Source organism: Molossus molossus, unplaced genomic scaffold (genome assembly GCF_014108415.1).
Source record: "Molossus molossus isolate mMolMol1 unplaced genomic scaffold, mMolMol1.p scaffold_m16_p_12, whole genome shotgun sequence".
NCBI classification, from domain to species: Eukaryota; Metazoa; Chordata; class Mammalia; order Chiroptera; family Molossidae; genus Molossus; species Molossus molossus.
The window spans coordinates 53,864,686-53,887,902 of record NW_023425347.1 but is presented as its reverse complement, the minus strand read 5'-3'; the positions used below and the strand labels follow the sequence as shown (position 1 = coordinate 53,887,902).

At 40.9% G+C, this 23,217-nt stretch overlaps 1 protein-coding gene across 4 annotated transcripts in view; it reads left to right on the top strand.

Annotated features, from left to right (window-relative positions):
• Positions 1-23,217, top strand: part of PDE4B (phosphodiesterase 4B) — a 430,432-nt gene that overhangs the window by 377,281 nt on the left and 29,934 nt on the right. For 3 of the 4 annotated variants that reach the window (XM_036257549.1, XM_036257550.1, XM_036257551.1), the window contains one exon: positions 11,397-11,509. In XM_036257549.1, coding sequence (XP_036113442.1) covers positions 11,397-11,509 — 113 coding nt within the window. Of the gene's footprint in view, positions 1-6,521; positions 6,554-11,396; positions 11,510-23,217 lie in introns of those variants that run through there. The other variant, XM_036257552.1, reaches the window with a different exon arrangement.

Here is a 23,217-nt window from a genome sequence, read left to right as displayed (position 1 = left end):
CAGTTTGCTTGAAGACTGCTATAACCAGGAACAAACATTTCTGACATTGTTTACCAATACTGCTCAGTAACAAAGGTTGCACTACTTTTGGTCATCAATATCCCATCTATTGATACATTGGGCAATCAGTAGTTCAAACAATAATTTTTTAGCTCCTGCTAGGTAATAGATGTGCTACATAAACGACCAACCAAAAAGATTTGTTCCCTGCTCTCGAGAAGGTTACCATCAAATGGATGAGATGAATGGAAAGAAGTAGTTTCAATGTTGGAAAGAGAGACCTGCATATGATGTTGTGGGAGCTTAGAGGAAGGGTGCTTAATTCAACTGCACAATAGTTAGATGGTTGTAGGCTCTAGGCTGAGTCCTAAAAGTAAGTGTTAACTAGGTGAACAAAAGTTGGGAAGGTAGATAGAAATGTTTAAGCAGAGACAACTACAATCTATCTCAGCAGTGGAGCTGAATATACCGGGCTTGAGGAATGCAGCCACTTAAATCACCCAACTACTTTCATGCTCTGATTTCCTGCTTACCAAGCAATGCGATGGTTAAATTTGGTCTCCTGCATTAAGGAGCATGTAATGATCAGAAGACATGAAATATTTCCAGTAAATTATTGCTCTCTATATATTAACTCACTGGTCTGTGACTTCTCTTTGCAATTTTGTGTTAGCCCCAGCTAGACTTGAAAAGCTGAGGTGACTGAGAGTTTGGTCACCAACCAAATCCAACAAGTCATATGGTTTAAATTCATGAATATCTCCATCAATCCATTTGCTTCTCTCCATCTCCATTGCTACTACATAATTCTAGCAATCATCATCTCCTGCATAGATTACTGCAATAAAATAAATAATAATGCTACGAGCTACTGACATGAAGACTTACCAGGTGCTAAGCACTATGCTAAGTGCTTTGATATGGATTATTTCATTGAATCCTCATAACAATCCCATGGGGTTCTCTCCGTGACCTTCCATGGTTGTGTATGAGCTGATCTAAACTTTAAAAAAAATTTTTTTTCTTTATTGGTTTTAGAGAGAGAGATAAAAAGATCGATGAAAGAGAACATCAATTGGCTGTCTCCAGCACGCCCCGCACTGGGGCTTGGGCCCACAACCTAGGCATGTACCCTGACTGGGAATTGAACCAGTGACCTCTGGGTGCATGGGTTGATTCTCAGCCACTGAGCCACACCGCGTGGGCTGAGCTAAGCTTCTTATATCGGCCTTTCTTTCTATGTTCCCAGCACATGGGCAGCATATGCTCAGTTCATTGAGCACGTGTCTAGGCCTGATGTTCTTCTGGCCTACAGTGCTTTCCTCCTCCTTTATATCTAATTCTTACTCCTTAAAATAGTATAAATTTCCAAGGTAGGCCTTCCTTTAATTCTATTACATTCCCACTTCTCAGATGTTTGGGTTCCTTGTTTCTTGTGTCCCTGATGATTGATACGAACACTGGTAGACAATTAAGTTCCTTGAGCACTCTTTCACTTTGGTGGTAGATGTTACTAACTGGATGAGTGCAGATGCTCTGTAGTAAGTAAATGCCAAAGTCAGGGGCCTTCTGGAGAGCACATTTGTTAAGGGGAAAGGCACTGAAAAAGTGGGAGGTAGAGCTAAACGAAAGCAAAGCGAACTGTGAGGCTGACACATCAAAGACATGGTTAATTCCTGCATAAGCCTGCCCGGGTGAAAGAAAGAGAAACGGAGACCACTTGTTTATAACAGGCCCCATGGCTTAACAAAAAGATCATGGAATTTAGGAACTTAGGTTTTCTCCTTCCTCCTCCCTTTCTTCTTTCCTCTTCCCTCCCTTTTCCCTTCTTTCCATCTCTCATTTCTTCTTACCTTCTCTTCCCTCCCTTTCCCCCCTTTCTCTCCTTCTCCTTCCTCTTTCTCTCTCTTTCTCCTTCTCCCCACCATCAGATGACTTTGAGTAAATTATTAAATATATCTCCAAGCTTCAATTTTCTCACACGCATAATGGAAAATGTGTGTCATAATAATAATAATCATTTCTATCCCATGAGGTTTCTTTTTCAAGGGAAAAATGAGATCTGCAAGTGAAAGTGCTTGGTAAACTGTCAAGTTATATATACAAAAGCTAGTGTGATTGAAGTTTTTTTAACTTGTAGTCTTAGAGGGGTCTTCTAAGGAGATCGGCATCACAACGACCTACTTTTCACTGTTATTTCCCTTGAAGACAGTGAACCTCTTCTGTGAATCCACCCAGAATGAAATCCCTGTCATATGCAATTGCAAGTTTCCTATTTTTAAAGACACATGAACAGAGTTCTGCCTAAAGAAAGGCCACGCAGGGCTTACAGAGTGCCTTTGGAAGAATTGTGCTACGTAGTGTGTGCATTATCCAGTTCATGTGATTCATTCTGAGAATGTTTTCCTCAAGGTTAAAACAACACGCTTTTTTAAATGTTGCACTGTAACACAGGTGCCTTCAGGGACCAAATATTCATCAAAATAAAATATATCTTTGGATTTAAAAACAAGATGAAAAGTTATTGCTAATAATAAAAGAAAAATATCTTAACCAAGACTACTAAATAAACAGGCCAATAGTCCCAACCTTACACCTTTAAATAAGGATCGTGATTTCCATATGTGTGAAAATGTTTTACATTTGAACAAATACTTATTGCACTATGAGGAGGAACGAAGAAATGAAGTAAGCATGCTCACCTCACCACAGGTAAAGTCCAGTAAGGACATCTGCAGGACTGGAAGTGTGTGGATAAAAGCTACTCATAAGCTGAAAGTAGAGAATCCAACTAATACACCCTTCCCACTTCCAAAGATCAGAAGAGTGTTTTTTTAGTTTTCCCCATCAAGGACTCCTTTATTATTATTTTTCCTGCGGAGCCCTTGCTTTAGAAGATTTTGTCTACGAAAACAAAAACTGTATTTTAAGGTCATAATTTATTTACCAAAGTAAAATTTTTGGTTATTTTACAGAGGCTTTATTTAATATTATTTCAGTTGTAATGGTGTTCACAAATTAAGAGCTAGGAAGGTCTCGTTGGGATGTTTTCCTCGCATTGTCAAGGGTTCACTTTGTTTTGAGGTGACAGGTGCAGATGTTGCTGTGACCCCTGTTCTGTGCCCTGCTTTTATGGAGCACTCCCAGTGGTGTTGAGGATAGCTTCATGCTAGCTTGCTGCACATCCGTGTGCCACCGAGACATTGCATAGGTCCCTGTGTCGTCGGGGTACTGATCAAAGGTACTCAGCCAGTTGACGGCAGCAGAAATTCAGCCTGTGCGTCACTTCCTGTGCTTTGTTCCCACGCTGGCTGCTAAGAGAGGGCACATTTTTCTAACTTCACAAAGACACTGCATGAGCTTGGGTGGGGGTGGTCAGGAGAGGGTGGGAAGTGGGTAAGGCACTCGGCTTCACAGATTGACCATTTTGGAGACTAGGAAAGGAGTTTCCCATCTGACCACTCAGTGCGATGGACCCTACCTGATGCGTCCGGTCATTGCTGCAGCCCAGCACCCCACACAGCAGGCTCGGCACAGGGTAGACACTCGGTGTATTTTGTGGAATGAATGAATGAATGAATGAATGAACGAAAGAACGAACAAAAGCTTTCTTGTACAATTCTCCACATCTGAAGGTCCTCTGATCTGGTGCATCAGTCAGGATTTGTGAAAGCAGAACGCTCTCCCAGGCCAGGTCTGTATTTTAGAAGAGAAACCCAACAAGCTCTAACCCAGAGGCAGTTTCCTACCTGAGGTCGCGCGTGAGAGGGACACTAGGATCTCATGGTCCTCCCTGGCACAAGAGCAAAACTCCACTCAACTCGGCTAACAAATGTGTGGCACCTCAGGAAAGTGACCAGAGAGATTTCAGAGGACAAAAGAGTTCCTGATAAGTGCCCGGCCTGTGCCAAATGCGCGGTGCGCATCGATTCGCTGAATTCTCTCAGCTAGTTCACGCTGTCTGCCTGTTCACAGGTAAGAAATGCAGCCAGCGTCAGGCTCCTTACCTTGTCTAAAGTCACACTGCTAGTAAAGTCAGGCTTTATACACAGCTGGGTAAGACGCCAACATGGTCCACCGACTTTTGAGTTATTAGGAGCATCCTGGTTTGTGCAATACCCAAACCAATGCTTTTGGGGGGTTGTTTTTCAGCCGTGTGAGATTTACTGAAACTGTTGATACCCATTGCTATAGTTCAACAAAAGAAAGGAAATGTGTTTTTAGAAATTTTGTTCTTTGTTTTTTAAACTGGGCTTTCTCTAAACGGGACTATCTGTTGAAAGACTATACGGAAAATCAGACCGAGAAAAGTGCACAAATCACAAGTGGAGAAGTCTGTGAATTTTCATGTAATAAACACATCCCTGCAACCATTACCCAAACCGAGAACTAGATCCTTGCCAACCCCACAGAAGAACCCCTAAAGTCCCCTCCTATTCACCAACCCCCAAGCTAACCTCTATCTTGATTCCTAATTTCACAGATTCATTTTGCTTCTTTTGGACTTTCTATAGCTGAATCACATTGTTATATATTTTAATATCTGGTATCGTGCTTGACATGAGATTTATTTTTGAGATGTATCCCTGTGGTTGCCGTGGCAATTGTTCTGATTGATTTCACCACCACACAACCTTGCGAATAGCTTCTCTAGTAGGAAGAGAGTCTGATTATGTGAGGTAGATCGACAGAAGGCTATTTACACTGCCGTTCTTAGCACTGTCTTTGGATAGAAGTTAGGGCAAACTTGACAGATATGTTTCTGATATAGTATACAGAGCTATGTTAAAATGGCATTTAGAACCACCCTCTGTATCGGAAATCTAAAATAATCGAACCCGTAGAAGTTGAGTGTAAGATGTTAGCTACCAGGGCTTGGGGGGAAGAGGGTTGAGAAGGTGTTGGATAAAGGGTACATAGTTTCAGATGCACAAGGTGAAAAAGCCCTAGAGATCTGTAGAGTATGCTGCATATAGTTAATACTGAATCATATATGTAAAATTGTGTCAAAAGGTAGATCTTAAATATTGTTATCACACACACACAAGAGGGAGGAAGGAAACTTTTAGGGCACCTGAGGTCTGTTACCAGCTGGGGCACTGACTTCATAACTGCTGAAATCTGTTTCCATGTTTTCAAACTATGAGCAGCGAGCTATTTGTGGCCGGGCCGAGGTTTCCCATTACCTTTTCCTGTCACCCTCTGGCTCTCTCCTTCTCAGCACCTCTCTGCACACACACACACATTGCTACTGGGTTTGCATGGGAAAAAAAAACACTGGAGAAGTTGGAATATGACCTAAGTATTAGCTGAAATGGAAAATTATTAAAACAGAAAAGGGGAGATCATCGAAAAAAAAGAATGTTCCTCAACAGTTTGTGTAGTATGACCTCATTTTGATTGTATCCATACATATGTATACATGCACATACATGCATGAACGGATATACATGAAAGAGTTAGCAGCGGTGATCTCTGCTTGGTAAAATGTGCCATTTGTATCACTTCAAACTTCTTCTACTCCATAATTTTCTATAATACCTAAATCCTATCTGTAAGTGCAATATTTACAAAATGTGCATAACACTTAAAATATTTAGTCTCCTGGTGTGTGTATTCTCCTATTCTACCTTCCTGTGAGAGTAGGGTATTTTTTCCCCTCATTTTACAGAAAGAGATTTAGTTTTAGCAAACTCTGGTAACTTGTCTGAGGTTATCCACTGAAGTAAGATGCAGGACCAGAACCTACCAAGTCTTGTGAGTAAATATTGTGCAGCCTCCCTGTGCTAATGGCTGTGTTAGGTGGGTCAGAAAATGGAAGAGAAGACTCAAGAAATAACAATGTTTAGGAAAGCAATTACACAATTTTATTTATGTATTTATTTATTTATTTATCAGATAGAGTGGGAGGGAGAATGAGGAGGAGAGATAGAGAAACATGGATGTGAAAGGGACACATGGAGTGGTTGCCACCCGCACAACCCAACCAGGACTGGGGACAAACTGCAACCGAGGCACACGCCCCCAGCGGGAACTGAACCTGGGTCTCTCTGGACTGCAGGCTGATGCTCCAACCGCTGAGCCAAACCGGCCAGGGCCAATTGCACAATTTTAAATAGAAAATACCCAAGGGTGAGATGTTACTTTAAATGCAGCATTTTTAGAAATGTATGCATTTTCAGCACTGAGTTAAATCCTCTATTTCTTAGACCATGATATGGTCTTGCCAGGAATCTTGCTCTAATAATTTAACATCTGACTTCTTAGCCAGTGCCTTAAGGTGAATTAAAGATGATCATACCTTTTCAGTGCCTGTCACACACATATGTTGCAAGGATTAATGAGTAGTGTGCTTGGAGTTCCTTTGAGAAAAGAGCTATATGAATGCCACATGTTATTACGAGATTAATATTAATTATAATTATTCATCCGTTCTCTCATCCAGTTCCTCGGGGTTGCATGTGATACCTACCGGACCTGCAGAAAGAAGTAAACCTTCCTTTGCCACTCTTGTTGGAGTGAAAGAGGAAAAGAAGGGAAGAATAAAAGGGAGGTTGGTTCTTCCTCCTCCCTCTTTCTTCTGGAAATTTTTGACAAATAGGGTTGACCTCATGACCATACACTGTTCCATTACCTGCTCTTATCCCCTGAGACTTGCTTCTGTGGTGTTGAGCATTGTTCTTTCGGAGCCCTTTTTGTAAGACCGGAAGCAGGACCAGTTTCATAGGCATACAACCTGTGCAGTCACACAGGCCCCACACAGGAGGGTTTCGTAGTTGCTGTCTTGACACTCATGGTAATTTTATCTTTGATTTTTTTATTTTTTATCCTCACCCAAGGACATTTTTGCATTTATCTTCAGATGGAGCAGGAGGGAGAGAGGGAGGAAGAGAGAGAGAGAAACATCGATTCGAGAGAGACACATCGAGTGGTCGCCACCTGCACGGCCCCAATGGGGACCAGGGACAAACGGCAACCGAGGTGCGTGCCCTCAGCGGGAACCGAACTGGTCCGTGGGCCGACGCTCTAACTGCTGAGCCAAACTGGCCAGGGCTTATCTTTGATTTTAAGTGTGTGTGTGAGTGTGTTTTAAGTGAAGTCTGATGGGACTCTGGAGAATATTCCGGTGGCTTTAGAACCTTGACTCATTCGCTGTTCTACCTCCTGCCACCTGCCTGCCTTCCCCGGATGTGTTTTCAGCCACTCGTTTCCCTGACCTCTGGCACGTGGGACTCACCCATCATCCCTCTTCCTGCCCTCACCCATGACCACACTGACATCCTTTCCCAATAGAGGCCTGGGTACAGGTGCAGAGAATTGGACATGTGTACTTTGCAAAGTTTCAGGTGGGGCTTGGTAGCATCCATCAATGCCCTGAGTTGCCACGGCTATAAGATAGTAGACAGTGGTTGTGTCTTGGTGGGGGTGATCCTCTTGGCCACCCCCCATCCAGGCATCTAGCACGTCCCAAAGCAGAGGTTATAACAGCCTTAGGGGTCGTATTTCTGCTGCAGATTGGCACATCGGTACTATGAAGAGGGAAATGTGTGGCTTTCCCAGAGCCCGACCCTAGCTGGGGCACAGCACATCAGCATGGCAGCCGGCAGCAACTGGTGAGCTGAGCATGTGCTCTACGTCATAGGGTGAAGGGCCTCCAGAGTCCTGTGAGGGTCTGCACCCTCCTCATGGCATCTCCATGCCTGGGGAACGTTCATGGGTAAATAAGACACACCAACCATTCGTTAATTGCCACAAATGTGCCATAATGATGTAAGACGCTAACGATAGGGAAACCTGGCTGTGGAATATGTGGCGCTCTCTGAATTATCTTTGCAATTTGTCTGTAAATCTAGGACTATTTTAAATAAGAAGTTTAAGAAAAACAACAACACTGTGACAGATCTGGAGAGAAACTCAAGAAGAAAGAAAGAAGCTTTCATACTTGACTACCTTTAACAGTATTTTTTCCTGCTTTTTGAACAGGAGGCCCTGCAATTACATAGCCGATCCTGACTGTAAAAACCCTTGTTGAATATGCAATTCTTCCCTCATCCTTCCTATTTCTTCACACCCCCAAATGCCAGGCCTTTGGTGCACTTTGATTGCCATTAATAATTATACTCCTCTATATTGATCACCTACTAAGAACTGGCTACCATACCAGACACTTTATATAATTTATCTCATTTAATCTCTTTGTAACCTTATGAGATAAATGTTTGTATCCTTAGCTTACGATGTAGGAAATTGAAGTCCAGGATCACACAGTAAGTGGTATGGAGAAAGTCAAAACGTGTGGGTCTCACTCCAAAGCTGCTACTCTTTCCACGGTGCTACAGTCGTTCCACGCAGCCTCTAGGTGCCCACGTACGGGCAGGCTGCTCGGGCGAGCACTGCGGTTTCCACTTCTCCCAGGATTGACCGGGTATCTGCCAGGCACCCAGCTCTGGCTCTGGTGCTGGCGCTACAGAGTTATAATGTGAGGGTCAGTCCGGAGCTGCTCCGGTCCTCTCCTTGGGTGTACCCATAATGAGCAGGGGTTTAATGCTCCCATACTTAGCCCACTCTGACATCTGTGCCTTCCATCTTGGTTACTGTGATCAGAAAGCTCTAAAATGGGACCTCTATTGGCCTGCCACTGACATCTCAGTATTGTACCAGCTCTAGGAGCACATATGTGTTTGTTCTGTGTAATAGAATTTCAACCTTTTTCACCTCATGGCACGCATAAACGAATTGCTAAAATTCTGCAGCACACCAAAAAGTATATTTTTTTGCTAATCTGACAAAAAAAATAAGTATAATTTTGATTCATTCTTGTGTTGACTGTTGTCTTTTTTTATTTTTTGATCCTCATTCAAGGATTTTTTTCCCCCATTTATCATTAGGTAGAGAGGGAGAAACATTGATGTGAGAGAGACACAACAATTGGTTGCCTTCCTCATGACCCCAACTAGGGCAGGGGACTGAACCGCAACTGAGGTACACGCCCTTGATCGGAATTGAACCAGTGACTCTTTGGTCCGTGGGCTGACACTCTAACCAGTGAGCCAAACTGGCCAGGGCTATTGTCATTTTTTTTTTTTATTTAACAATCTAACGGAAAAGTGGTCAGTGCCCCTGACTAAATAGTCAGGTATTGCATCTTTTACAAATTCTTGTGTCACACCAGTTGAAAATCGCTGTAATAAACAATGAATGAGCTGTGGTGGTAATGATCGGAACTTTGAAGAGTCCTCCTCATTCTTCAGTGCTTCTGCTGCTATAATTACTGTATTTCCTTTGTCAAGTGTGAGTGGAAATCAGATCCCTTTTTTCCTCTTAGTGAAGGAAAAATGAGATATATCATCTTACAGTCACTTTGCATATCAGCTGATTCAAAGGCTCTCAGCAAGGTGCTCACTCCCCACCATCCTGGTGAATGGCTGAGCTTCGTCACTGAGAGCCATGGGTTGTGATGTGGAAGACGCTAAGGTAGCAAAGCCCAGGTAGTTGAGAAGTGGTTGGACTTTTTCTTTTATGAGAGGCCAGGAACAAGGAGGGGAGAGTTCTGTCACTTCAGAAAAAGCGTCCTTGGAAGAAGTGCTCTGTGGAAGGAAACAGAGAAGTGCTCTGTGGAAGGAAACAGAGGCGGCAGGGGGTGTGTTTTGGGCACACTGGAGAGTGAGGAGATGCCTCCTGTCTAAGCAGCATTGTGAAATTGACCAGGCAGAAAAGAGGGAAGGCATGTGCAAGTCTAGCTTGAAATGAGTTTTACTGAAAACACCTCAGTTCTTGTCTGCCCATTTTTGAGGGGTGTGAAAACAATAGAGGAAGTCACCTCCAGCGGTTTTCTGGGTTTTTTAAAGTATGACATACAGGATATTGAACTTCAACCCTTGTTTATTCTGAAGTGAAGGCATATTTCAGGAATAAACAAAACACCCATTCTTCGAAATGCGCACCATGACCAGGTGATCCCAATCACTTGGAATCACTCTTCTGTTTATTCCCTTTTCTGCTTCTAGCATGAGAGCTGCACACACACATTTATTCAAACAATAATAAAAAGCTCTGTGGTCTCCCTAGAATTTCTTTGTGAACATATGAAAAATGAATTTTAAGCTTGACAGGAACGTGTGTAATCTTTTCTTCATAATAGCATTCCATGCACGATTTTTAATTGTATTAGTGCCTATCGCTTACATTCTGGAAAGGTTGGTAGAGTTAAAGGAGGTCGTGCCCCTCAGACTCTGTCGTGCATGTAGGAAAGTCTGATTTTTATCACTGTCTATAGCACTATTAATTCATCTGGCATTTCCAAAATCCACTCAGTGTTACTAACCTGGGCTTCTTAGGTCAGTAGCCTTGAATATTAATTTAGACTTGCAAGCTTTTGGGTGTGGAATGACATGTTACGAACACCTAAAAAGAGCTTTATTAGCCAGTGGAAATATGATCTTAAAGACAGTATTTTTTTTTTTTTGCTGGACCACTGAGAAATATTCCCAGAAAGTCTAGATTCCTACAGTGACAAACCAGAGCCCCTGACTTTAATCAAAGTGAAAATCTGCAGCGTTCACGTCTGGCTCCACCTGAAAGTCCGGTTCACAATTTCCCTGCGATCCTGGCAGTTGCAGAGAAGTTGTAGCTTTGTTTAGTATAACAAGAGCTGCTGGACTCCCAGGCCAATAAACGTGTTCACATAAAACTCCAGACAGTCTCTCTTAGACTGAAGTCTTATCAGGGAGACCTCATTTGGCTCTACTTAGAGGAGAGACTCAGAAGTGGGGGTGGGGGGGTCGCCTATACTCTCACTTGTGCGGGTCAGTGTTTGCTGAATTAAAAGTTAATCCGAATGCACACATTCCCCTGAATGAATGACCCTGCCGCCTTCCTATGAAACTGTCAGTCCCACAAACCCCCCCCCCTCTTTTCTACTGTCTGTTTCATTTAGAAGAACAGCAAAATGAGAAGACGCTTTCCTCATTTCTCCTCTAGCCAGCAAACACTCAGAAATGACATCACACACCCTAAAGAGCCCCGGGGTGACTAAGGCAGACAAGAGCCTGAGAAAACGCACTGCTTCTGCCTTGAGTTTTAGGACCCAAGTATGCTGATGAGCTTATAAGAGCCGGCTCCCCGCCTTCTTCCTCAGAGGAAGTTTCTTGCTAGATCACAGACACCTCATCCAGGCAGGGGGGTGAAAACTTGGCACGGGCCATCCCGGGCAGAAAGCACCACGGTGATTTGTTCTCCTGGTGGAGAGAGCTGGAAGGAAGGAGTCGGCACACAAATAATGAAGGAGCTCGGGGCCACCTTCAGTAGCACCGGGATCAGCGGCGGCAGCGGTGGCTCTGCTATGGACAGCCTGCAGCCGCTTCAGCCTAACTACATGTCTGTGTGTTTGTTTGCAGAAGAATCTTATCAAAAATTAGCAATGGAAACGCTGGAGGAGTTGGACTGGTGCTTAGACCAGCTAGAGACCATACAGACCTACCGCTCTGTCAGTGAGATGGCTTCTAACAAGGTAAGAGATGACCGTTTTATTCATCACAGTGGGACTGCGCGGGGAGCTCCGGGCTGCCCTGGCCTCTGCCTGCACAGGGGTGCACCCTGGGGTGCACCGGGACGCGACCGAAAGAATAGATTTTTTGATCTGCCTCAGAAGATTGTCCCCAAGTGCCACACTTTGCTTATATCGTGATGCTGCAGAACAGTTTAAAAGCCTCATTACTCTTTAATTCCCAGAAACCAAACTTCTTTCTTCTTGATGTAATTCAGAATATGTTTAAGTTGAGAGGTGTTTATACAGTGTACAAATCACTATGCAGATGAAAATGCCTTTTTAAAAACAATTATCGGGAAAATAAAATCTGAATGAATTTGTAGGGTAAACTGTATAAAATGTGGCATTGCAATGAGATGTTTTACATGTGTGTGTGTGTGTTTCAGAAATTCTGAAATTCCTCTTAGGATATTCTGGGATTTCCAAACTTTTATTTTGTGATGTTGGCATGGCTAAGAAAAAAAAGAGAAACAATATACCTGGACTCCAAAAAAGAAAGGGGTTTTTCTAAAAAGTTCACTGCTTTTCAAAGTGGAATCATTTGAAATCAAGTTTCACCCATATTGCAAAGAAATGGTTTTATATACAATCCTCAGACAAAACTTAATGTTGAAGAACTTTGATTATCTATCATTATATTGTTTATTTAATTAACACCTGAATTTAGACTGTAGAGAGTTGTTGTTTTTTACTTATATTTTTCTCATGAAGAATGTGTGTGTGTGTGTGTGTGTGTACATATATATAGATATGAAAAACCTTAACAGTGTACCCTCATAAGTATTCATTGTCAGAATCCCCAATAGCCTGAGGGATTGTCTTATCATCTTATGGTTCTGGGGCTGGAAAGATTTTTCTCCATACCTACCAACATGCCCTTTCCAGCCTCTAGGTACACTAGGGAATGCGGGTCCCTCTTCTCCTTGGGTTAAAGGTATCACCTTCCTATCCAGGCTTGCTGGTTCCTGCCCAAAGGACCTGAGCAGAGGAAACATTGACTCCTTAGGAGGTCCTGGAGGAGGGGAGGGGAGACTCTTCTCACTCCTGGTTTATTGGTTAATGAAAGGGGGGAAAAAAAATTCCTTTCTTACATTTTAGTTCAGATTCAAGTTAAAAAAAAAAATAGAAGAAAGAAAGAAAATGTTTAACTATTTATTGATTTTTCTCTGAAGTCCTCAATTGAAGGCTAAATTCTGGGTTTTTCCAGACTGTTGTAAATCTCAACCAACTGCTTCCCCATGAGGAGGGCTTAACTGCGTAATTTCTCTAAACCACTGTGTGCTCCATGTACAAGCATTTTCACGCATGCTTTAGCCTACTTTGGAGCATCAACAGATACCCTGTTCTGTGCATTTTGTGATCACTGACACCCATACAAGACGTAGATTCAATATCTGAGGGTAGTTTTTCAGCAGGTTACACCACAGAGGACATGCTGAACTTTTCTTCTGGAGTCACTAAGATAAAGTAGGTAATTAACTCCGAGAGTGGGGGTTGTGGGGGGAGAACACTCATTGAGAAACTGAAAATTGCCATTATTTTTCATTTTGAGTGTTGATACATTCTAGACTCTAATCAGATTTTTGCCTGGAGGGCTGAAATTAGACATTGTCTGTCATATAATTTATTTAAAACTTTTTGTATTCAGTGTCACAACTCGTAAGACTCTGGGACCTGAGACTGTGTTGGTCCGGGTAAGAATTCCAATCACTTCGGGCTTCCGCTCCTCCTTTATGGTGTCATGTGCAGGAAGCAATGAAAGTTGAATAGAGCTAACCCTAAAGAAAGGGCTAAACCTTAGTTCTGATGCAGTTAGCTTAAGTAGAAGGCATGCAACCTCACTATTTTCTAAATCTACAGTGGAAAGGTTGAAGGGCAAAGCAATTATCCAGTGGATGAATAATGCCCAGCTGACAGCTGAAGTCTGAATTTTTTAAAAGATCTTTCTCTTTTTACTTAGTTACCTCCCCACCCCTGCCCAAGTGTTGATTATATAGATAATTGTCTCAGGTAAAGTTTGATCCATGGCAATTAATATAATATAATGTAATACTATAATATACTATAATATACTAGTTTTGTGGTAACCAAAAAGAAATTGATCTATACCAGTTATAGCTCTGTGGTAAAAATAAAATTTCACATTCGGTTGTAACTGGAGCATCCATCTAGTTGCTGTTTAAAATACAGTCATCATCATCATCCTTCTCATTACTGTATAGTCTTATTTGGTCATGTTTTGCTTACCCTCACTGAACAAATGAGCCACGGCAAATCTCGGAGGTAAAGACTTGAAAGTGAGTGTGAATGTGTTCTATAGAGGTAGTATGTGAAAAGCATGGGCTTTGCTCTTGAAAGATCATGGTTCAACTTCTGCCTCAATAGCTTACTAGCTGCTTGACCTTGGCCAACTTGATGCCCTTTGACTTAATTTTCTCAGCTGTAAAAGAGGGATAAAAGTGTTACTAACCTCACTGGGTTGCTGTGAATGAGAGAATGCATCTAAAGCCCCTGATATATAGGAAAAAGTCAATAATTAATAGCTTATTTTTTTTTATCCTCACCCAAGGACACTTTTTTTTTTCATTTATCTTCAGATAGAGCGGGAGGGAGAGAGGGGGGAAGAGAGAGAGAGAAACATGGATATCAGAGGGACACATTGACTGGTTGCCACCCACCCACACAAGGCCAACTGGGGCCGGGGACAAACTGCAACCGAGGTACACGCCCTTAGAGGGAACCAAACCCGGGACTCTCTGCTCCACAGGCCAATGCTCTAACCGCTGAGCAAAACCCACCAGGGCACTAACAACTTATTAAGAGCATATACTACATCTTTGCAAAAAATGATGTGTCCCTAGTTCTGATCAGCTCAGTGACTACTGAGTTTTGTTTACCGCCTCTGAATTTACTCAAGAATCGTGATAGAAGAGCCAGTGTTTTGCTTAGGGGTGTTTGGGAATGACATATGTGCCTGTCTCTGTGCAGCTGGTAAGAGCTGGCTGTCTAGTGGAGGAAAAGCAAGCAGCCCTTCACATTTACGTCATCTGGCTAGGGTTGTGTGTTTTCTGTTTGTTTGTTTGTTTGTTGTTCTTCCTTAACCCTTTTACATTTTGAAGAAAACTGTGACTCAAAGATTCTAACTGGCTTTCCCAAGTGTCCTTCGGAGCCCAGAGAGTTAGATAAGGAACTGTTTCTGTGACTTATAAAAACATAGCCTTCTTGGCCCAAATTTCTATCAGTTCTTCATGCTGGCCACAGGCCAAATGGGACCCAGAATTATAAAGAAAGATGCAGCCAGGTGGGTTGATATCATAGATTATTTCCCCCCAAGAATTACAACAAGATGAAATAAATTAAGCAGGAGTTTTATGAGGCACTGACATTGTTTTTCAAGATGAAAGGATGTCTAGTGAACCTTTTTACTAGCAGCCCAAATTCAGTTAGATGTGTTTGAGCTGTTTTCTTTAACAACGGATTGCCTTCTTAGATTTGTTAATTTTGGTGTTTCAACGTTTATCGCCTCCTGAATTAGAAGAATTGCTTTATACTTCAGTGAAATGCATCGGAGCATGAGTTCCTCAGTGGCAAAGCAGTCAGATGTTTTGAAAACAGGATGCTTTGGCTTTGCATTATAAAAAGAGGAACGGAAAGAGAAACAGTATAGAAAGGAAGAAACCCAATAGCCTCAGCAGGATCCCCAGCCCAACAGGCATAAACACTGACCTATCTTCCTGACCTTCACTGTGGCTCAGTTCCTGCCCTCGTGTTGTGTCGCCAAAGCCAACTGAAGTCATTGAAGGAGGATAGGAGGAATGGCGCAGCTGCTGTAAGGGTGACTAGAATTTCCTGTCTCCTTCCTGAGAGACGCAGTCAGAAAAGTACAGAGTTACAGCAACAGTGGCTGAGGAAGGACCAATACAGAACAATTTCAGTGAGGCGTCGTTGTGACTGATGAGGAAGTGGGGAGCTTTTACTGGGAAGCAGAGTTTCTTGACTAAAAATTTCAGGTGAAAAACGTCAAAGGGGTCATTTGTACCCAGCATGTTGAATGTTTTTGAAAAGATGAGCATGCTGTGGTATTCATTAAGAATCTATGCTCAAGCAACTCCAAATTGTTCTAACTAGCACCCTTCACAATCCTTTTTTTTTCTAGACTAGCTTTGCCTTGGGGCTATTTTATGTGTAATACAAAGGTTTGAGCCATATCAGAAAATGGATGTTCTTTTGTTGAAAAGAAGAGCCCTGAGTAATACCAGTACTGTCTTTAGAATGAAACATCAGAACCTGATACATTAGTAAATGTTTGCTGAGAAAATCTATAAGATAGGAATAGTAGATTGATGGTTCTTTTTCTCTGAAGGCATCATGAAGTCAGCTACAGATACCATCACAGGGGAAGTGAGTCCTCCTGGCTACATAGGTTTATTTTTCCAGTTGCTCTAGTGTGCTCCTACTGGAGTGATGAACTTAAAGGCAACAAATTGACTAATTGCCTATGCTCATGGGTGGGAGGGAGAAAGGCACACAATTCTACCAATCTAGAATCACCCGGAACCCAACTTGCACAGTACTGGAATGTGATCATGATAGGCTGATTATGTTACCACAGAACAGCACCAGAATGTTACTGGCAGAGTTAGACTGAACCTCTGTTCAGTAACCTCAGTTCTTGAGTTCAGCTGAGAAAGAATACAGAGCCAGGGAACTCAAATTGACAGAGAAAGTTTATTTAGAAAGTCACAGAGGTAGAAAGAAGTGAGCCAGCCGGGCTGTGTGGGCTCAGGAAACCAATTACAGAGGCAAAAGAAGGGCCCTTGGAGCTTAGGAGAAAGAAAGACAAAGGTAACGCAGCTGGGGGAAGTAGAGGAGAAAGGATGTGGACATGCTCCAGAGAGAGGAGAGAAGGTGCAATAATAGGTCCTACGCCCTGAGTGTTTTTATTTCTTCTCTAAAGAGGAGGATCTCAATGGAATATTCACCAGCTTTCCAGGTGTGTTCTCTCAGGGTCCTGGTCTCTATTGATTGGTCAGTGCCAGGGCAGGGGGTCATTAGTCATCTCGTCTGGTCCTGATGTCAGCTGGGGCATCGCTTTGGCTTTATTCCTAAGACTATCTGATGTGGGTCAGAATCTAATTGTCCCGATGGCTTAATGCTTAAGGGAGTGGTCATGCAAGGGAGTCATATGAGGCTATTCTCTGGCCCCCTATTCCTCCTCTAAGGGGGTCTACTACCTGGCTAGCAGCATGCCAGGGGAGGAAAGGTCAGAGGGTCTGAACCACATGGCCAGTAATATGAAAGGTCAGGAGGTCTAAAAGGCATAACCAGCGATATGCTGGAGGCTGGGGTGGGGGTGGGGGGATTACCTTGGGGGTGAGGTCCTAGTTTTTCCAGTTTTGCCCCTTGCTAGGCACTCAGGGCTTTCCACCCTAGTGATCTTCTGTCCCTGGCCCGTCATCCTTACTCTGCTCATGCCTATCTAACTGGCTACTACAATTACCCTAAGGTTGGCTAAGTCATTTTGCATCTAACTGAATAATTAAGAAGTATGGGAAATATTGGATTCAGCAGAACTAAAAGGATATAGATCTTATTGGTCAACAGATTCATCTTAGAACTCTGTCAGGAAGATGATAAGCAGGTGACCAATTATTGAAAGGGATTAATTCCACTTTTGCCTAAAATTAAATGATGTAATTAGAGCAGTACCACCCTTAGGGCAAGAGGTGTCATTTCCCTGGACCCCGTGATTTAAGAGAGCCCTAGCCTGCTCTTTTTCCACCTGCACTCTGCTCCAGGAGCTGAGGAATCTGCCAGGCCAAGGGAGTAGCTCTGCTCCCAACTCTAGACCACATTGCATCCATTGGACCACATTGCATCCATTGGACCACTGCATTCTTTGCCTAAATGGTTTTGAACTTACTTTTGGGGACTGGACACTTCTTTCCTGGATGTGCTGTAGGAGTGTACACCCTTAAGCCCAAGGAGTAACAAGGAGACAGCATTTAGTTTGGGAGAAGAGTGTGGAAGGAGCTTGGAAATGCAGGCTGTGGCGGGGGTATACAAGGCCCGCACATTCCGTCCCTGGTGGTGTGAAGACATGGGGAAAGAATGGGCAGGCTGTGGTCCAGGAGTTAGATCCTCCCACCCTTTCTCATCCTATTCAGAGAGTTTCGGAGTTCTAAATTCAGTCTGGCCCTCCAAACTCTAGGAAACGATGTCTGTCAAGGTAGGAGTGTTGGAGGGAGTTCAATTTAAATCTATGTATTTACACTTATGGCCCCACAAATAGTAGAGGTAACCTTGGACTAGAGGGCAGAAGAGAATGAAAATCAGTTCTGCCAGCCAAGTGGGGGACACATGCATATTTTGATCTAACTCTTCTCTCTTATTACCCAGATGTATATAGAACTGGAAGCAGCAAAGTGAAAGAGCTTGGGAATAAACCATGATTTTTTCTAGCTCTGCCTCAATTTAGGTGTATTATCTTAATTAGTTTAACCATTTTGAGTCTTTCCTTTTTCTTATCTACAAACAAAATAGTCGGAGAAGACTAGCTCCATGGTTTCCTTCAGTTCTTGCATTTATTGATAGAAAAATAGTACTGAATAACCAACCTACTTTTACAGTTGTATACTATGTATGCAGACGTTGCGCTAAGCTCTCTGCCTACATTCTGTCGTCAATAGTTACAGCAACCCTTTGAAATGGGTACTATCATCCCCATTTGACAGATGAGTAAAGTAAGGCTTAGAGACTTGAAATAAATTGCCTGAGGTAAAGAAGAAAGTCGGATTCACACTCAGGGCCGTCTGACTCACCATCAATGGTCTCAATGGTACAGATACATATAGAAATACAGAGGTAGTTAATAGCTCTTATAAGGGGGTTTTGTCATGGTTTCTGGGAGGACTTATTCTTTTAACTCTGGCCATCATTGGTTAGGTCTGGTTCAAAATACCAATTTGCAATTGCCATGTTTTGGACCTCTACTCGACCAACCACTAATCATCTCAAGCTCAGACTTCTTGGCTGGGAAGCAGTGTCTATTAACATAGAAGAGGAGAAAGAATGACCATAGTTATAGCAAATGATTGTAAAACACTCCTAAAACTGAAAATAACAATATTAAATGAATCCATTGCTTATTGTAGATCAGTTTGCTAAAACCAAGGCTATTTATTTCCCCAAATTCTATAACATGGCCTAAGATAAGACAGTAAAGTTTTATTTAAAGGACCTTAACCTACCCCCAAATTCTTTTTTTCCCCAAACCCCACAATAAAAAGAAAATGGACAGAGGTTATTCTTTTTTTATTTTATTTTATTTTATTATCATTCAAATAGTGGGGCAGTTTCATCACATACTACTTCTTTTGCAGTGCATGTAAAATGACCATAACATAGAGGAGAGATATTTCTTCAGTAGCAATAATATAGGGAAATTTCCTAGAAGTAACATGTAAACTGTCTTCACTGGACTTTGTTTTCCAGCAAAGAAAAAAGAGAGATTAAGCTGTTGATTTTTTATCCGGCATTATTTCAGTTACTCTTTCGATGATATGATTGCATTGTACTATTGAAAGTATAATTCAGTATTCCAAGTTCTAGTCTTATCAAAACTTAACAAATCAAAGATATTTAAAGTTGTCTAGTGCTTTGTGATAAATTTGATTTGTGATCTATTTTGCTTAATTTTCATATTTTGCATTGGTACTTACTGTTTCCTTCGCTGAATTCTAACCATTTAGTCCAGTCTTTCTCCTAACTCACCTGAAAGTTCCAAAGTGAACAAATCTCTTAAAAAAACAAGTAAGAATGAATCGAGGGAACATTATCTTTGATTGTTGCACCTCTGGCTAGCTGAAAGCATTATATATTCTCAAAATCTGATAAGTCATTGAAAGGTGAGCCTTCTCTCCATGTTAAAAAAAAAAAAAAATCAGATAATTGTGTTTAGAGTGTCAAATATAATTCTAGAACACTAGTTTTGAAAAATAGAATTACAATTATTAATGGAAAAATATTTGTTTTACATTTGTATACTTCTTTCTTACCTTTTTTTTTTCTTTTAGAGTATGTCTCAGTGTAAAAGTCTCTCAAAATCTATGCCATTGTTATCTATGAAAGAAAAGCCAAGAGTGGAGATTACTCTTCCAAAACATTTTACTTCTAAATAAGTGTGCTCAGCAAGCACAGAGAGCTCAACTCCCTGGAAGCCAAGACTTACCAAATCACAAAGTGCCAGGGCAAGCTTGTGCCACAGTCGATAGATTCACACTCTTGAAGACGCTGTGCCATTTGGTGCTGTGCGTCCCTTCACATCCCTCCACTTCAGCATTTTTCAGGGACCTGCCAGCCCCTCCATCCTGCCCATTTGTACGTGATGTTTCCCTCAACGGCTGCCAAACTGTTTAGTCTCTTGGACATTTTACTGTAACTTCCTTTGTTTGATTTACTTTAAAGTAGCCAAGTGTTTCCACAAAGAAAGGACTGTTAAGTTATTTAGAAATGAAGAAGACAGTAAAACTCCTGTTTCTTTTGTTTCTGTCTTGGGAAGTGTCTGATAATCTTTTTCTCTTTATGGAGTTGTGTTTGAAAGCTCTAAATCATGCAATTCTTTTCATTGGTCATGTGTTTCCTTCCGCTAAGTACTTGCACTTTAAAAATATACCACTTTTGAAACCTAAAGCCTTCAGAGGTTGAAGTTTGGTGAATTTATTGTAAAGAAAATTCATTTTCATGGTTTTATTTCATCTATTTATTTATTTATTTTTGCTATTTAAAATATGGCAATCTTAAGAATGATCGTTAAAAACTCCAAATGGCCAAGTTCCCTTCAACCCTTGCCAACAGCATAGTGCACTATGTTATAACCTTCAGCAATTATCAAAATGAAATTTGAGTATAGATAGGAAGTAAAAGTCATTAAAACAATTTTTTAAATTTAGATTTAGGATGAGAGGTTTTGGCATGTGTTATCTAAAAAGATAAATTTTAAGTAGTTATTTTGGAAAGAAAATATTAAGAAGAGAAGTTAAAATATCTCTCCAATGCAATCACACAGCCTGTGTACTAATGCTGATCAGCAGGGCAAAGTGGAGTATTCATTCGGCAACTATCTAATGGCATTGGTCAATGTGAATGGTGAAAGTTGATAATCAAATTTTAAAAAATATCTATATTGTTTCTGGTTATAGTCTTACATGGTTGCATTAGATAAAATCCTAGAACTTTAAGCCCAAAAGGGAGCCTTATCTATTATCTATTTGAAGACTTCATTTTATAGATGAGGATTATAAAAATTGAGGATTAAATATCTAATGTACTCAAAGATCTTTGTAAAATATAAAACACAATCCAAATGAGAAATAATTTTATTATGGTGACTTCTCCAGAGCCATACGGTTAATTAGTGGAAGAATAGGGTACTAAAATACAGGTCTGATTATAAATTCAGCTTGCTGTTCATCATCAGCAAATGGCTGATTAAACTTGAGAAAGACATGGGACATTCCCGCTTTCAATATCAGTGTGCTATGACTTTCCCATTGTCTGTTTACCTTTATTGAGTGAAAGCTATTCATGTCTTAATCGTTTTAAGTAAAGGAAACTAATTTAGTACTCCTGAAAATTTTGTCATCAAAATCCAGCAGGAAACAGTTGTTATGAGTTATTGGTCATTTTTCTTCACTTTTTGCTGTTTTAATTTCTAAATTTATATATATATTTATATATTTATAAATTCAAATACATATTATCAGAAAAAAATATCATCTTACAAAGGCAATCTGATTCTTTTTTACTTTTATCTATTTTTCCTTTTTTCCTTTATTGATTTTAGAGAAAGAGGAAGTGAGAGGGAGAGAGAGAGAGAAACATCAATGAGAGAGAACATGGATTGACCACCTCCTGCATGCCCCACACTGGGGATCAGGCCCTCCTGGGCATGTGTCCTGACCGTGAATCAAACCAGCGACCTCTTGGTGCGTGGGTTGATGCTCAACCACTGAGCCACACTGGCCAGACCTGATTCTTTTTTAGGTTAGATTCCCACCAATGGAATTAATGGATTAAAGGGCATGAACATTTTTAATGTACCTGAAACCTGTTTGCTTTCCCACTCATCCCAATGCCAAAGTTTAAGTAGAAAAACCCCGTGATTAGTATAGCTGTCCTCAACTTCTTTCTATTTTTCTTTTCCTCTCTCTGAAACTGAATGTGATATATTGGGGAGCTCTAGCAGCTGATGGAAAATAGTCAGTTCTTGGGTTCTCTCTGCTACTTAGCAGCACTGTCAGTTTAGGAAGTTGCAGTCAAGATGGTGATGTCAATTTTACCCTCTCCCTACACCTCAGATTGTTTCTGCCCAGTGACCCAGACTATGCAGAGCTCTCCCAACTCAAACATGATTTCTGGATTCTTGAGTCAGATTGCCAACATCTTGGTAGAGTTAGATTCAACAGTGTTGGCAGCTACATATTTAGATAAAATATCAATGTAATGAATGCTTTATAAACATTTAAAATCAAAGAAATCTCATTGATAGCAGACAGAAACATATTTTTATGTGTTTAAAAATCTTAAAATGAATTTCTAGTATTTGGAGAGATCTGAGTTAAGCAGCTATCGCAAATATTTTGCTGTAAAGTATTATGAATTCAGAACTATTAATCTAATTACTTAAAAAGGGAAAATGACTCAAGGAGACTTGATCATCTTGGTCACAATATTTATAAGGTAAATTATTCCATGCGTAAGATATAATCTGAGAGTTTTACTTTTGGTCTTTTGGTATCTACCCATTTCTAATCATGACTTGTAGGACAAAGTGAGATAAAATTTTCTTAGCATACGATGTAAAAAATGAAAAGAAACTTCTTAATTTTGGGGTGGGTAAGAAAACTTAGTATTTTGGCTATTAAAATAAATAAGATATAGAAGACTTGAATTAAAAAACTAAAATATGCAAAAGGAGATCATGGAGGGAAGGGATAATTAAATAGCCAGGATAATCATTTGAGTATAAGAAAAGAACTGACGGAGTTAAAAAAAAAAAAAAAAAAAGACTAACATTTTAGTAGCTCCTGTTGATTGAAACAATGGACTTCTGATTTTGTTTCTATCCATGATATCCCAAAATCTACTGAAAGCACTTAAGACTACAAGTAAGATTTATTATAAGTTAAGAATAACAAAATATAGGGCATTACCCCCTCTTGATTTTCCATTGCCTAGGAAACTTCCCTTTGGCTCAAACACATCATCAGGCACTACACTATGAACCTATTCCTAATATGCCAGACTTATTGGCTTTCTCTTTTTTTTTTTCAACTCTGCCTTAAATACTCTGACTCTGATCAGATTTTCATAGACCACCCTCTTGTCTATCTTAGTAAATATCCTAGCTAACATTTCAGTCATCTGGGGTTTTAATTGTATCTACTCCAGATTGCAAGCTAGGGACAGCTCTGTGTCTCTTCAACTTTATTGAGCAAAGTGTAAAGCAGTTGAAGGCTTTTATCTCTTGGTAGTAGTTGATTTGGGGTTTATTTTATTTTTAAAAGCTCTCTGCAATTCTACTTGATTTATTCATTTCAAAAATTTGTTGACGTGGGGACTTTTGACAATTAACTATGTGTTTTTTTGTTTCTTTTAAATGCTAGGAT